At 37.0% G+C, this 12687-nt stretch overlaps 1 protein-coding gene across 2 annotated transcripts in view; it reads left to right on the top strand.

The window, feature by feature from the left end:
* The window catches only part of LOC117403755 (ceramide transfer protein), a 49491-nt gene that overhangs the window by 33578 nt on the left and 3226 nt on the right, over positions 1–12687 (top strand). Inside the window, exons 6-14 of one of the 2 annotated variants that reach the window (XM_058988286.1) lie at positions 1999–2082; positions 2518–2675; positions 5572–5664; positions 5810–5896; positions 6716–6808; positions 7210–7287; positions 10399–10494; positions 11909–12041; positions 12199–12269. In XM_058988286.1, coding sequence (XP_058844269.1) covers positions 1999–2082; positions 2518–2675; positions 5572–5664; positions 5810–5896; positions 6716–6808; positions 7210–7287; positions 10399–10494; positions 11909–12041; positions 12199–12269 — 893 coding nt within the window. The remainder of the gene's footprint in view (positions 1–1998; positions 2083–2517; positions 2676–5571; positions 5665–5809; positions 5897–6715; positions 6809–7209; positions 7288–10398; positions 10495–11908; positions 12042–12198; positions 12270–12687) is intronic. The other variant, XM_058988295.1, reaches the window with a different exon arrangement.

Below are 12687 nucleotides of genomic sequence, written 5' to 3'. Positions count from 1 at the left end.
TCTTTTGTAGCAAAAGTTTTGCTCCAAGAAATAGATTTCTTTTTTGTAAAACTGCTTATTCAAAAGTATTCATAGCCTGACAAGGAAAATTAAATTAATTTCTAGTTGAGGCACCTTTAGCAATAATAACCTCTTTTAAACAATTAGGATATTTGTCAAGGAGCTATTGGCATGATTCTTTAGTGATCTTTAACCATTCTTAAACGCAAAGTTGTTCCAGTTCATTCAAATTCCGAGGACCTCTTGTGCACAGCCTTCTTCAACTCCTATCAAAGATTCTCAGTGGGATTTAGATCGGGACTTTGACTAGGCCATTCCAGAACCTTGATTTTTTTTCTTCTTTAACCATTCTGAAGTAGATTTTGATGTGTGCTTTGGATCGTTATTTTGTTGGAATGTCCAGTTGCGCTTTACACCAAGTTTTGTAGCGGAGGGTCTCAGATGATTGGCCAATATCTTTTGGTATGCTATGGAATCTATTTTACCATGTATTGGAACTACATTTCCTGTGCCATTAGAGGAAAAACAGCCCCATAGAAGGATATTACCACCTCCATGCATGACAGTAGGTATGGTGTTCTTTTCTTTGTACGCCTCACCAGACTTTCTCCAAATGTAACGACTATCAGCGTGACCAAATAACTCCATTTTTGTTTCATCACTCCACAAAACCTTTGACGAGAATTCATATCCATCATTCAAATGCTGTTTTGCAAACTTTAAGTGATTGTCTTTGTGACATTTTCCTAAGAGCCATTGAGACCTTCACCATGCAAGACCTATGGTTGAAATGGAAACCCCAGTCCCACTTGCAGCCAATTCACTTTGAATATCTTTGGCAGTCAAAATCAGATTGTTATTAACCTTCCTCACAATTCTTCTACTTGTTCTTGGTGAAAGAACCTTTTCTTCCAGACCGAGGGAGCGTTGTGACAGTACCAGAGTCGTGTACTTCTTGATAATAGAAACAATAGTTGAAATTGGGATACTCTCATGCTTGGAAATCTTCTTGTATCCTTCTCCAGCTTTGTGACAATAAATCATTTTCTGCCTAAGGTCTTCAGATAGCTCTAATTTTTTCCATATTGACTTTTTGGTAATGGCAGCAATCATCCTATGCCTAACCGTTTTACACTCTCTAAGAATGTTCACTTACAATCCAGCATTTTCTAGACTTTTCTAGAATTAGGTTCTGCATTATCATATTGAAATGATCATATTGAAATTTCTAGCACCTTGTAGACAATACTATCATACTTTTTGAATTAGCATTTTTGGAAATAATTGTATACATCTATATAACTTTTTTTTCCTTATCCACAAAAGCTAAACTTTGGCTACAAAAGATTTTTCCTAAAAATATTTGTTTTCAAGAAATTTCTAGAAATTTATAAATTTCCACTGAGGTATGTAAACTTTTGACTACAACTGTATAATAGCCAAGCCATGAGCCCTCAAGACTATAGACTTTACAGATGCAGAGTTGTGGGAGACCTTTTTGCTACATTACATGTCAGTGAACAATGGAGCTCTTTAGGGCCCTAAAAACTACACATTCAACAAACCCTAGCAGGGACTGAATTGTGGGCCGACTGCCTCTTCTAAATGCTGCCTGGAGATTAGAAAGCTGTCTGGCTCTTAAGTACTTTCAGGAGGGATTGTGTTGCATTAGCACTCGGTTATCTGGATGTATTCTGTACAATTTTAAAATTACAGCTTCCAAAAGTCTCTGTAAAGTTGAACATGTAAACTGCTGCAAAGTTATGCTCCAACCTTTTTGAATGCAAATGTATTGGTATATTTGTTCCTGGCAGTGCTTTTATCACTTAGAACCAATAGCAAGCTGATCTCCTGTACAGTCAAACATCTGTCAACAGCTGTTGAGAAGAATGTATGTTCAGTAGGCTTTATCTATTTCTTTGTGACTGTGTTGGGTGGGTAGTGTAAAAGCACAGCTTGGTTCTGCATTGACGTGATGTGTTCTTGCATTCCTATAAGTGGTGGAAGATGATGAAGAAGACTTTCCTACAACCCGATCTGATGGGGAATTTCTGCACAATAATAACGGCAGCAAAGAGAAATGTGAGTGGATTGTCAGCAGGTTAAAAAGACAAAAAACAATGTCAGTTACTTTTTATAATGACATGTAAGAACATGTAAATCTCATAAATAGTATATCATTATGCAGTAACTGTTTTAAAGGACACCATGTGTGTTCTAAAGAAAAGGCCTCATACATCATTTTAAATGAGCCTTAGCTTTTATCAGTCAGTTTAATGCAATTAATAGACATTTTATTTTGCCTGTGTGTTGCCTTTTCTTGTGGCAAAATGGACATAGTGTTTGTGCAGTCAATTTGTGCTGAAACGGCAATCTAATCAAATGAAGAGGAATTTTACAGGTATTTTTAAAGAATTTAAATGGCTTAAAGTGTTTTATTTAATTGGGCTTATCGTATCATGTTTGAATAGATAATCCCTTTGAAGAACATTGGAGTAATTGGTGTTTTTGTTGCAGTATTCCCATGTGTAACACCCAAAGAAATCAATGGCATTGACTTTAAAGGGGAAGCTATAACTTTTAAGGCTACCACTGCTGGCATACTATCAACACTCTCACACTGCATCGACCTCATGGTGAAACGTGAAGACAACTGGCAAAAAAGACACGATAAGGTAAGTTTACATCCCCAATAGAGTCCATCATACAAACATTGGCCTGTTTACAAACTACTTATTTTAATCATCACAAAACCCCAAAATTGAAACTTAATGTACAATTATTTTAAAGGGATATTGAAATCCCCTACATTAACAATAATTCATGTCTTTCCTGTTTTGATGTCCTATTATGTGTGCTGTTTCTGTTTAGATCATTATTTGCCACTCCTCCTATTTCAACAAAAAGGGCTTATCAAAGGACTCCTCAAGGCTAGTTTTGAGAGAGCGAGATGGGGAAGTATATTGGGTTTCCACAGGCTTCTATACAATGTTAACAATGGTCCTCAGAGCTGTATTTGCTGTCACCCTTTGTTTCATACTGTATAGAGGCCCATGCACCAGCATTGCAAGGGGTGGGGGCCAAGATATACCTGTCATACTATAAATAGAGGTCTACTTAAATCACAGTAAATTTACGATTTTTTTGCGGGTAGGTTATGGAATAAAATTAGGATTTTGCGGGCATTTCACGGACCTGTTTAAACATTAAAAACCTAAAAATAGTGGTACTTGCTCCTTTACTAAAACAGAGTGTTGTCATTTGTTAAAGGCAAGCATGCAACATCCCCCAGCAGTTGCTGCCGACATTCTCTGTCTGGTGTGGACTTGCCCATACGTTGAGACTGCACGTCTGCATCCACTGAATTGGTTGGACGTGTAAGGCAAAGCTTTGCCAAGTTATACAGATGTGGAAACATCCTCGAAACATTGGCCCCTAAAAGAATTTCACAGTGACCGCTCATTTAGGTAGACCCCTAACTATAAATCATGATGGTGCGTTTTGACAGTAACTTTGATAAAAGACTACATTAGAGCATTGTTATTGGATTTTTAATAGATTTTCAGTTTTTTTGCTTTCTCTTCACCTCTTTCTGAAATAGTCCTCCATACAAGCCCACACATTTCTCACTTATAAGCGCACACCCATTACATAAGCAAATGGTCTGTTTCTGTGGTTTATATGGTACACAAGGCAACCCTATCTGCTTCTCTGCCTCACTTCTTATCAATCATTTTTTGAGAAACCAATTATAATTGGGGAAAAAAACTTCTTCTCAAAAGAATGGCAAATATTGATCAAAGCAGAAACAATCTTGCCCCCAATCAACCTCTTTGATCACTAATTGTAATGTTATCCCTGAATGCTGATAATCTTCCATCACATGTGGTACCCCACATATTATTCATCCATAATGTAATCCATCAAATATTCAAACATCTACAGCTCCTGCTATAACAGCATTTATATGGAGGAGCAGTGGTGGTGGTTACCTCTACCACTGCCGTTCACGAATTGCACTGTCAGCAAGTCTGAGTCTGATCTTTACAATGCATCGGCTTCTGTTGAACCCCCTATTAATCTAGATTGTGTTTCCCCACATCAGCATCTTTAAACCTGTGCAAGAAAAAAAAAAGACATCCACTTTCCTGTGCGGTATTGCTCTGCATTCCCTTAAGAAATCTCTGGCACGGGCCGTCGGTCTAAAAATGCAGTTCAAGGGAAACCAGGTCATATTAGTTAGAATAGTATATTGCACCTTTTGTTTTCTTTCTCATGCAGTAACAGCATTGCACTTGTACATTTAGGATACACTTCTACAGGAATTCTGAACCAAAATGCATCCATCCATCTCTATCTATCTATCGATCTATCAATCGATTGATCGATCAATGATATTTAGATATTATTTTTATAAATATTGATCGATAGATAGATAGATAGATATTTATAAAAATAAATGGAGATATTGTTGCTGTATTTCAAGTTTTAAATGAATGAATGTATCTGATTTTGATTAACATGCTGTTTTTTTATGTAATTGGGAGTGCTGCTGACTGTACAAATATTGGGTATTTAATCTGGTAAACCCAGTTTGCCCATGGCTGTCTGTCAGTAATTAAGGTTTAAATCACATGCCCAGTACTGTACATATGATAAAGAAAGTCCAGTCTCTTAGCAGATACTGAGGTGTCACTAAAGAAGTGCTATGAAAAGTCAGACGTAATAACAAAAGCTCACTGCAAACAGAGATGACTTCACAAACCCTGATGTTGCTGGGGAAACAAAAACCTAGTGGAGAAACCGAGACACGAGGCACGAGAGAAGCAAACGTACATTCCTTTCAGGACAGAGAGCAGGTTACTTCCTGTATGTTCACAAAGTTCATCTGAGAATGGCAGCAGGATTCACTTTGCTTTCTGGAATAAGAATGAGATTGGAAATGTTAAGATTTACGTTCTTTTAGCTTCTACTCTGTTGTTCAAAACATGCAATGGATTTAAAGTTGGAATCATGTGGTTGACACAGGAGTAGAAAAACAGAAGAGAGAGAAAAGCGACTGGTTTATTTCTTCAAAAGTTTGATCTTTTTTGGTGCAAGTCATATGTTGGCCAGGAAATATATTTAAGGATATAAAATTATTTTCATTTAAAAAGAGATTTTATAATAAATATATGGGGAAATGTAACCTGGATTGGTGGTATAACAGGGCTGTGCTTTATAATTTGCACTTTTTTTTTTTTTTGTTCTCATTAAACCAGCTGTGCTGCAGTTGTACAGTAACACCGTCATGTTGACAAAGTGGGATATGTTTTCTGTTTCTGTTTTTATAGAAACATTCTACACTCTCAACATGGTTGCAGGAATAGTTGCCATGCGTTCACAACACCTTCAAGATGTATTCAGAGGCGCCACTCTGCAATTGGACACTGAATGTCTTCCTGGCAGAACAAACAACTTTTATGCAAAAATTAGAAATGTTCCCCAAACTATTGTACTGTATTTAATTCAAATCGTTCTGCTCCCATGCGTCTAAGATGATGTTGACGTAGTGCACATTCTGTTTTGAAGGAAATGGAAAAGAGAAGGCGAATAGAGGATGGTTACAAGATTGCACTGAATGAATTTAAGAAGAAATCTCACTTTGGCGGCCCTGATTATGAGGTATTCACTGTGTTTCTTAACTAATCATGTTAGAATTGTGATCAATCTGCAGGGGTACATTTAGGCATGTTGCGTGTTATTTTTCAAATTTCTTTTTTCTTCTCTTGACCCGATTTTGAAATGTGTTCTTTGTCTTGCTTTGCAGGAAGGTCCAAACAGCCTTATTAATGAAGATGAGTTCTTTGATGCAGTGGAAGCTGCTCTTGACAGGCAAGACAAAATTGAGGAGCAGGTAATTCCTTCCAATCCAAAGCATTACAATGCATTTAACTGTTCTGTTTATCCTATATAGCAGAACATTCCAGTGCTGTGTTCCTGTAGCTATAGAATCTCATGTCATCTTTCTGCATCATAAAGCAGATAGATAACTTCAGAACAAATATATAATTGGCATGACTTCCCAGCTTTTACAGCTCTGGCCAAAAGTTTTACACCACCTAGAATTTTAGGATTGAGATGCAATTTAAAAAAAATTACATACATGAACGCAATTTATATCTTTTATTTAATATCATGTAATCAAGGAAACTTCAAAATTACATTGTAAAAGTCTCCTGGGAGCCATAATAGTAGTACAGTATTTCATGTTGGTTTTCGAAATGTCACATTTTTTAATTGGTCAGTTTTTCATTATGAATATGGGAAAACTTTAAAATAGTATGTAATTCAATATGTTACCATAACATTATTCAGCATGTTTCAATTGATTTTATGAAGCAGAATGAGTTAATTCTGTAGGGTAGTGCTAAACTTTTTGGCCATAGCTGTATGTATTCTCTAAAAAGGAATTTAACTGCAGGGAAACTGGTGATGCAAACAGGCATAGTTGGAGGGTTTTAATGTTGTACTCGGACTGTGATAGGAAATATTGGACACTGTATCTTTAAACAAATAAAGATAAACAGTTTCATTTCATTGCTGAGAGATTTGTTAATTGTTTGTGCCGTGAGTAGTCTTTTGTAGCAGAGAAACAGACGGTGCCCCTTCTCGATGTGTGGGATCTTCTGCAGAGTGGATGATTGTTTTTAATGCTGCATCTCCTGTTTTTCAGTCTCAGTCTGAGAAGGCCAGGATACACCGGCCCACAGCAGTGCCTTCTGGGGATGCCTATACAACGGTTGGCACATACAGATTTGCCCAACAGGTATTAGTTTTATTTTGTTTAAATACTTAGTACATTTTATATATAGGAAAAGAATGCTAACTGATTGTCAAACAATTCCAATTTCCTAAGAAATCATCGAGGGAGCTCCTACAACTTAGATATAAATTGTCATTAAATTATACGAAACTAAGTCAAGTAGACTAAATGTATTTCTTCCGTCCTTTCCATGACTTACTGCAGCGCTGCAATGAAAGAGTGGATGTGGGGTTTGCATCGCTGCTGGATACACTGCATTCTTTAATATCCTGCTGTTCAACGCTCATCTGCATTCCTACAGGACTTTGTTTCTTTTTTTTTTTTTTTCATTAGCTGTTGATTGAACGCTCTGTTGTGCTTGTGTTCTGATTCCTGGGTTTTTTCTTTGTCTGTCTCTGTGGTAGCCCTATAGTCGCTCTCCCTCCATGTCTTCCATTGATCTAGTCAGTGCCTCTGATGATGTTCACAGATTCAGCTCCCAGGTACTGTATTCGTTCCACGGAGCGCCCTCTCGTACCGCTCTGTGTGAAGCTTTACCCTCCTTTGTAAGCACGGGGGTTCTGGCTCAAGACCCTAAGAGCATGCGGTGGCTTCTCCTTCTTTTTTTTTTTTTTAAATAACTTTTAATCTTACATTTCTTTAGGCAGAAGTTAATACACAAGATGAAATTCATCCAGAATGCAGTTTTTTTAATGAAAGGAGCACTGAATTTGGTTGCTGCTGTTTTATTTTCTGCTGTTCTAAACTCACCATTTTTCCGTAAATTAACCTCCGTCCTGCTTGTTTAAGTGTTTGTTTGTTTTGTGGACATTCTTTACAAACCTGTTACTAATGTCACATTCATTTCACATAGAGACTCTATCTGTTAGTGAGGCAAAACATACCACTGGCCATATAAATAAAAACAAAGTGTCTACTGTGTATTTATTTATTTATTTATTTTTACATTATGCAGATGAGCAAAATGTCCAGTGTGGTTTTTAGGAATTGCAAAGAAGACAAATAACATGACCTTGTTATTGACGGCTGCTGATAATATGCAAAGCCCTAACAAGTATGGTTGCTTAAAGTGAGATGCAGTATACAGTGGCACCAAAAATACTCGGTCATCCTAAGTTTCAATATTTATAGTTCTAATACTATAGAACAGTAAGGATCAATTGTGTAAAAAATAAAACATTCTGCATTACTCTTTCTGCCTTGCTACAGAATAATACATGTTTTGGCTATTATGAGCACACCCCTGAAACTAAATATTTTTAGTTTCTCCAAGCCATTTTATAGCAGTTCTTTCTTGTATCTATTTCAATATTGGCCACATGTTTTTTTCAGCTTTACTGGTAACTCTACTGTTTTTGCTTCATTTCTTACAGTATGAATATTTTCGTGCCACTGTAGCATGATGATGTTGAATCACTTTACTACTTCAATGAAAGCTTGTGTTTATTTTACTAACCCTAACATTTACCTGCCCTCATACATTAATGTGCACATGTATTGGAACACCCCATTGCTTCTGTTATGATTTTGTTTTGAATATTAAATCAAATCACTGTAACTGAAAATCTTGGAAAATTGTCAAAGTAGGCAAATTAGTGATTGACTAATTTTATTGATGACGTTAATAGGCCACTCATGCAATTCATTTAAAATTGTAAGAGAAAAGGAACACGCAGCCACAAATGGTAAAATGCATCAGACGGATTACAGATTACTGAGCGGAAATTGAAATTCTCACACCAAGGTTTTCATGCAGGTAATATAAAGGCTATACATGACTAATCTTAGGGTGTTGTAATGCATTTGCACACTGCTGTACCTCATAATGTTGTCTGCTATTTCTTTACAAGGAATGTTTTGTATTTTCTGTTTAATGAACTTTGGGGGTTATTCCAGACTCCCTTTTGTCATGCACTGTACATGCTATCCAACCAAGATCTTTTAAATAGTCAGTAGACATTTTCATTAGTTCTTTCCCCACTGGTTACGCTCCTGTGAGATGGCATAGAGTGGAGGTGTCCATCCTGTACTACCTACATGTAACACTAGAATATTACAGCAATCTCTACAGGAACCAAAATAGAGCAACTGGATTCATACACCACATGTACCTGCAATACCAATCCATATTCAGAGAGCTTGTGGTTTATCAGGTATTTGGTAGAATAACTCAACACTCCAGCATCTGTGCCTCTTGTAAGAGATTCCCACACATGTTGTCCAAGTAGCATGTTCCTTTAGAATCTGGAATGTATTTGTGAAAAGTTACATTATAGGAAAATGGAACCAGTGCAAGAGTGGAAACAGTTACTGTATATACAAATCAAAACCTTGACAGAACAGTAGTTTTTTATGCCTTTTATTCTGCTAAGATATATTTGTATTGCCTGAAATGTTTTCAGTAGCAATGTCTGCAGGTTAATTTTCACTGTTTTGCCATGTTTAGTTTTTTTGTATAATTAATATTCAAAGATAAAAGCTATTTACTATTTAAATGAACTAATCCTGGCACACTCTGAGCAGTGATTTACTGTCATGTTACTTCCCAACCTGTTGCTAGTACTGTTAGTTACTTCAATAAATTGCTGTCCTGTGGATAGGAAGATCCAGTTTGGCTGCATATTGTATGCAGTGCTGTTGTAGGTCGATATGAAGCTGCAAAATGTATCATTTGTAATGGTACTTATCCAGACATACTGGCAGGTTTACAGGGATAGTGAATTTCATTGTATTTATTATTATTATTTATTTATTTTTTTAAATAGTAAAATACTTCATACTGTGTTGTATAATCTTTAAAACTTATCTATATTATTTTGGTACAGAATTTTCATTTTAAGGCAGCCAGAGGGTATTTAAAACGGAGTATTTAAAAAATGGATTTTGTAGTTTATGTAAATATGTTCATGGTGATGTCACAATTACATAGGGGTACACAAGCTGGTTTACTACAGCTGGGAGATATCAGCGCACTCGGAGTGGTGAGCCACAGTCAGTGTCCTGCTATCTCACAATACGAAAATGATACAATCTGTTAATTGTACTGCTGCAGTCAGAGAATCTGCTTGTTCCTATGAAGAAGCCCACAGAAAGGTAGAGTGCAGTGCATTACTGTTTATAATATTTAGGAAGCTGATCACAGGGCAGAAAGGTGTGAACAGAACCAGAAGTTGGGATCTATTTACTGTGCAGTTTTTTGAGGCTGTTCTCGCTATTCCAAACAGAAAATCATGCATGTGTGTCTTAAGAGCCTTAAATTGTTTTTCATTGCCAAGGGTATGAATGAGTAACTTCTTTGAAAAAGAAAGACATGTATGGTTGTTTTTGATTTGTAAGAGTTTGTGATGCAGTGGAGAACTATGGTTTAAAGTTGTTTGCAATGAAGAAGCTCAAAACAGGCCCACTTGTGGTTGTTCAGAGACAAGCAACACGTTTGTCAGCTTTAAAATGTGTTTCATTCTGATGCACGCTGACCAGATGTATTTGTACAAAAAACATTTTTTATAATTTAATATCAATATAGTGTTGCATTAAAATAACCCCTAACAATATTTTTGACAGGTTTGCTAATGGAAGCTGTTTTTGATTTGCAGGTGGAGGAAATGGTTAAGAATCACATGACCTACTCTTTGCAAGATGATGGTGGGGATGCCAACTGGCAGCTGGTGGTAGAAGAGGGAGAAATGAAGGTAAGGATGGCATGGCCAAGATTGAATACAGCTTTCATAGGACCGGTTTTGCTGTTGAAATGAAGGTAAGGATGGCATGGCCAAGATTGAATACAGCTTTCATAGGACCGGTTTTGCTGTTGAAATGAAGGTAAGGATGGCATAGCCAAGATTGAATACAGCTTTCATAGGACTGGTTTTGCTGTTGAAATGAAGGTAAGGATGGCATAGCCATGATTGAATACAGCTTTCATAGGATCGGTTTTGCTGTTGAAATGAAGGTAAGGATGGCATAGCCAAGATTGAATACAGCTTTCATAGGACCAGTTTTGCTGTTGAAATGATGGTAAGGATGGCATAGCCAAGATTGAATACAGCTTTCATAGGACCGGTTTTGCTGTTGAAATGATGGTAAGGATGGCATGGCCAAGATTGAATACAGCTTTCATAGGACCAGTTTTGCTGTTGAAATGAAGGTAAGGATGGCATGGCCAAGATTGAGTACAGCTTTCATAGGACCGGTTTTGCTGTTGAAATGAAGGTAAGGATGGCATGGCCAAGATTGAATACAGCTTTCATAGACCGGTTGTGCTGTTGAAATGAAGGTAAGGATGGCATAGCCAAGACTGACTACAGCTTTCACGTGACTCAGGTGAAGCCAATTTGACCAGTAACAGATACAGTGAATGGGGACAGGAAATTATGAAATGTACAGCATATTGTGATAGGATAAACAGCATATGACCTGCAAGTCACACAGGTTGACAGTATGGTTTAGATAGAAAGCTTGCCTGTCATTCATTTCAAGAACACAGTTTAAAACAGCTGACTCAACTCTGGCCCTCAAGATCTATTCTAGTCCTGGTCTATATTCCAACCAGGTCCTAAATTAGTTAATTGCCTCTTAGCAGCTTCCATTAACTACATTAAAACCTGCTTGGAGTTGGATCTTGACCTGGATCAGTAAATTACCAGCATGGGCCAGGAGAGGGCGCTCATGCTCAGGTATAGGAGCAGGTGGAGGAAGCTGCTGCTGGGTGTTCTTTTGAACCTGGAAGTGACTTGCTTAAAGAGCTAGGACAAATAAGAAGAACCAATTACATTTATCTATTTGTTTTTTATCCCCCAATGAATGATGATCAATTCTCAATACAGTCTTTTCCTGAAGGTTTATTTTCTATGTTTCTCTGCTCTAGATGTAAATATCTGTAGACGAGAGCCAATTATTTGTACGTCGCACTTTAGAGTTTCACATTTCTAGAGAGCTGCTTACCAAATACACACACACACACACACACACACACACACACTGTATGTCACACTATGAAGGAATCTGTCTGGCAAGGGACCTTGTTAAGTGTACTTGTTTTTTTATTGGAATAGGCCATTTGAATGGATGAGCAATTCCAATATATGTGCTTTTCTGTGTGTGCAGGTGTACAGGAGAGAGGTGGAGGAAAATGGAATTGTGTTGGACCCTCTAAAAGCAACCCATGTCGTCAAAGGGGTGACCGGGCATGAAGTCTGCCATTATTTTTGGAATGTTGATTTCCGTAATGATTGGGAAAGTAAGTCTTTTTTATCTAGTACAGTAAGTATTGAAATGACATGCTTTTTGTATTTATTTTTTATAAAACCAATAAAAATGAGATTTGTTTTTTAATGTGTGATGTTGTTTTAATTATACTTTTGTATAGATTAACATCTGTATTGTTTCTTCTGCAGCAACTGTTGAGAATTTTAAATTAGTAGAAAGATTGTCAGACAACGCAGTCATCATCTATCAGACACACAAGGTATGAAACAACTTGATTTCAAGAAAACCCAACCAACTCGCATCTCAGTGTTTCAAAGTTCAGTTTAAGAAAGGATTGTGTGCGTTACTTAGTTTTACTACATAGTCTTTTTGTCAGCTGTGTAACAGGGCTGCAGTGGTTGCCAGTAGATGCAATACTTCTTTTCTTACCATGTATCTGGAGTGCCGCTGTTTCAATTTGAATGTCTTTGAATCTAGGTTAGGAGGCCTCCTTGTGTATGAGTGCATGTAAGTTTGTAACGACGAGTAACTGAAGCTCTTGTGCTGTAGCAGTTACATGAACGATGTCCTGTTTACTCATTATGTGTGTGCTAAATATACAAATGAGCTCCTGGACTAGTTCACTCAACATCTGTGTTGAGTGTTTTGTGACTTTGTTGTTTTGTTATCAATTTCTT

This window comes from Acipenser ruthenus, chromosome 2, assembly GCF_902713425.1.
Source record: "Acipenser ruthenus chromosome 2, fAciRut3.2 maternal haplotype, whole genome shotgun sequence".
In the NCBI taxonomy this organism is placed as follows: domain Eukaryota; kingdom Metazoa; phylum Chordata; class Actinopteri; order Acipenseriformes; family Acipenseridae; genus Acipenser; species Acipenser ruthenus.
Note: the sequence above shows the minus strand (reverse complement) of the source record. Positions and strands in the feature narration are given on the sequence as shown.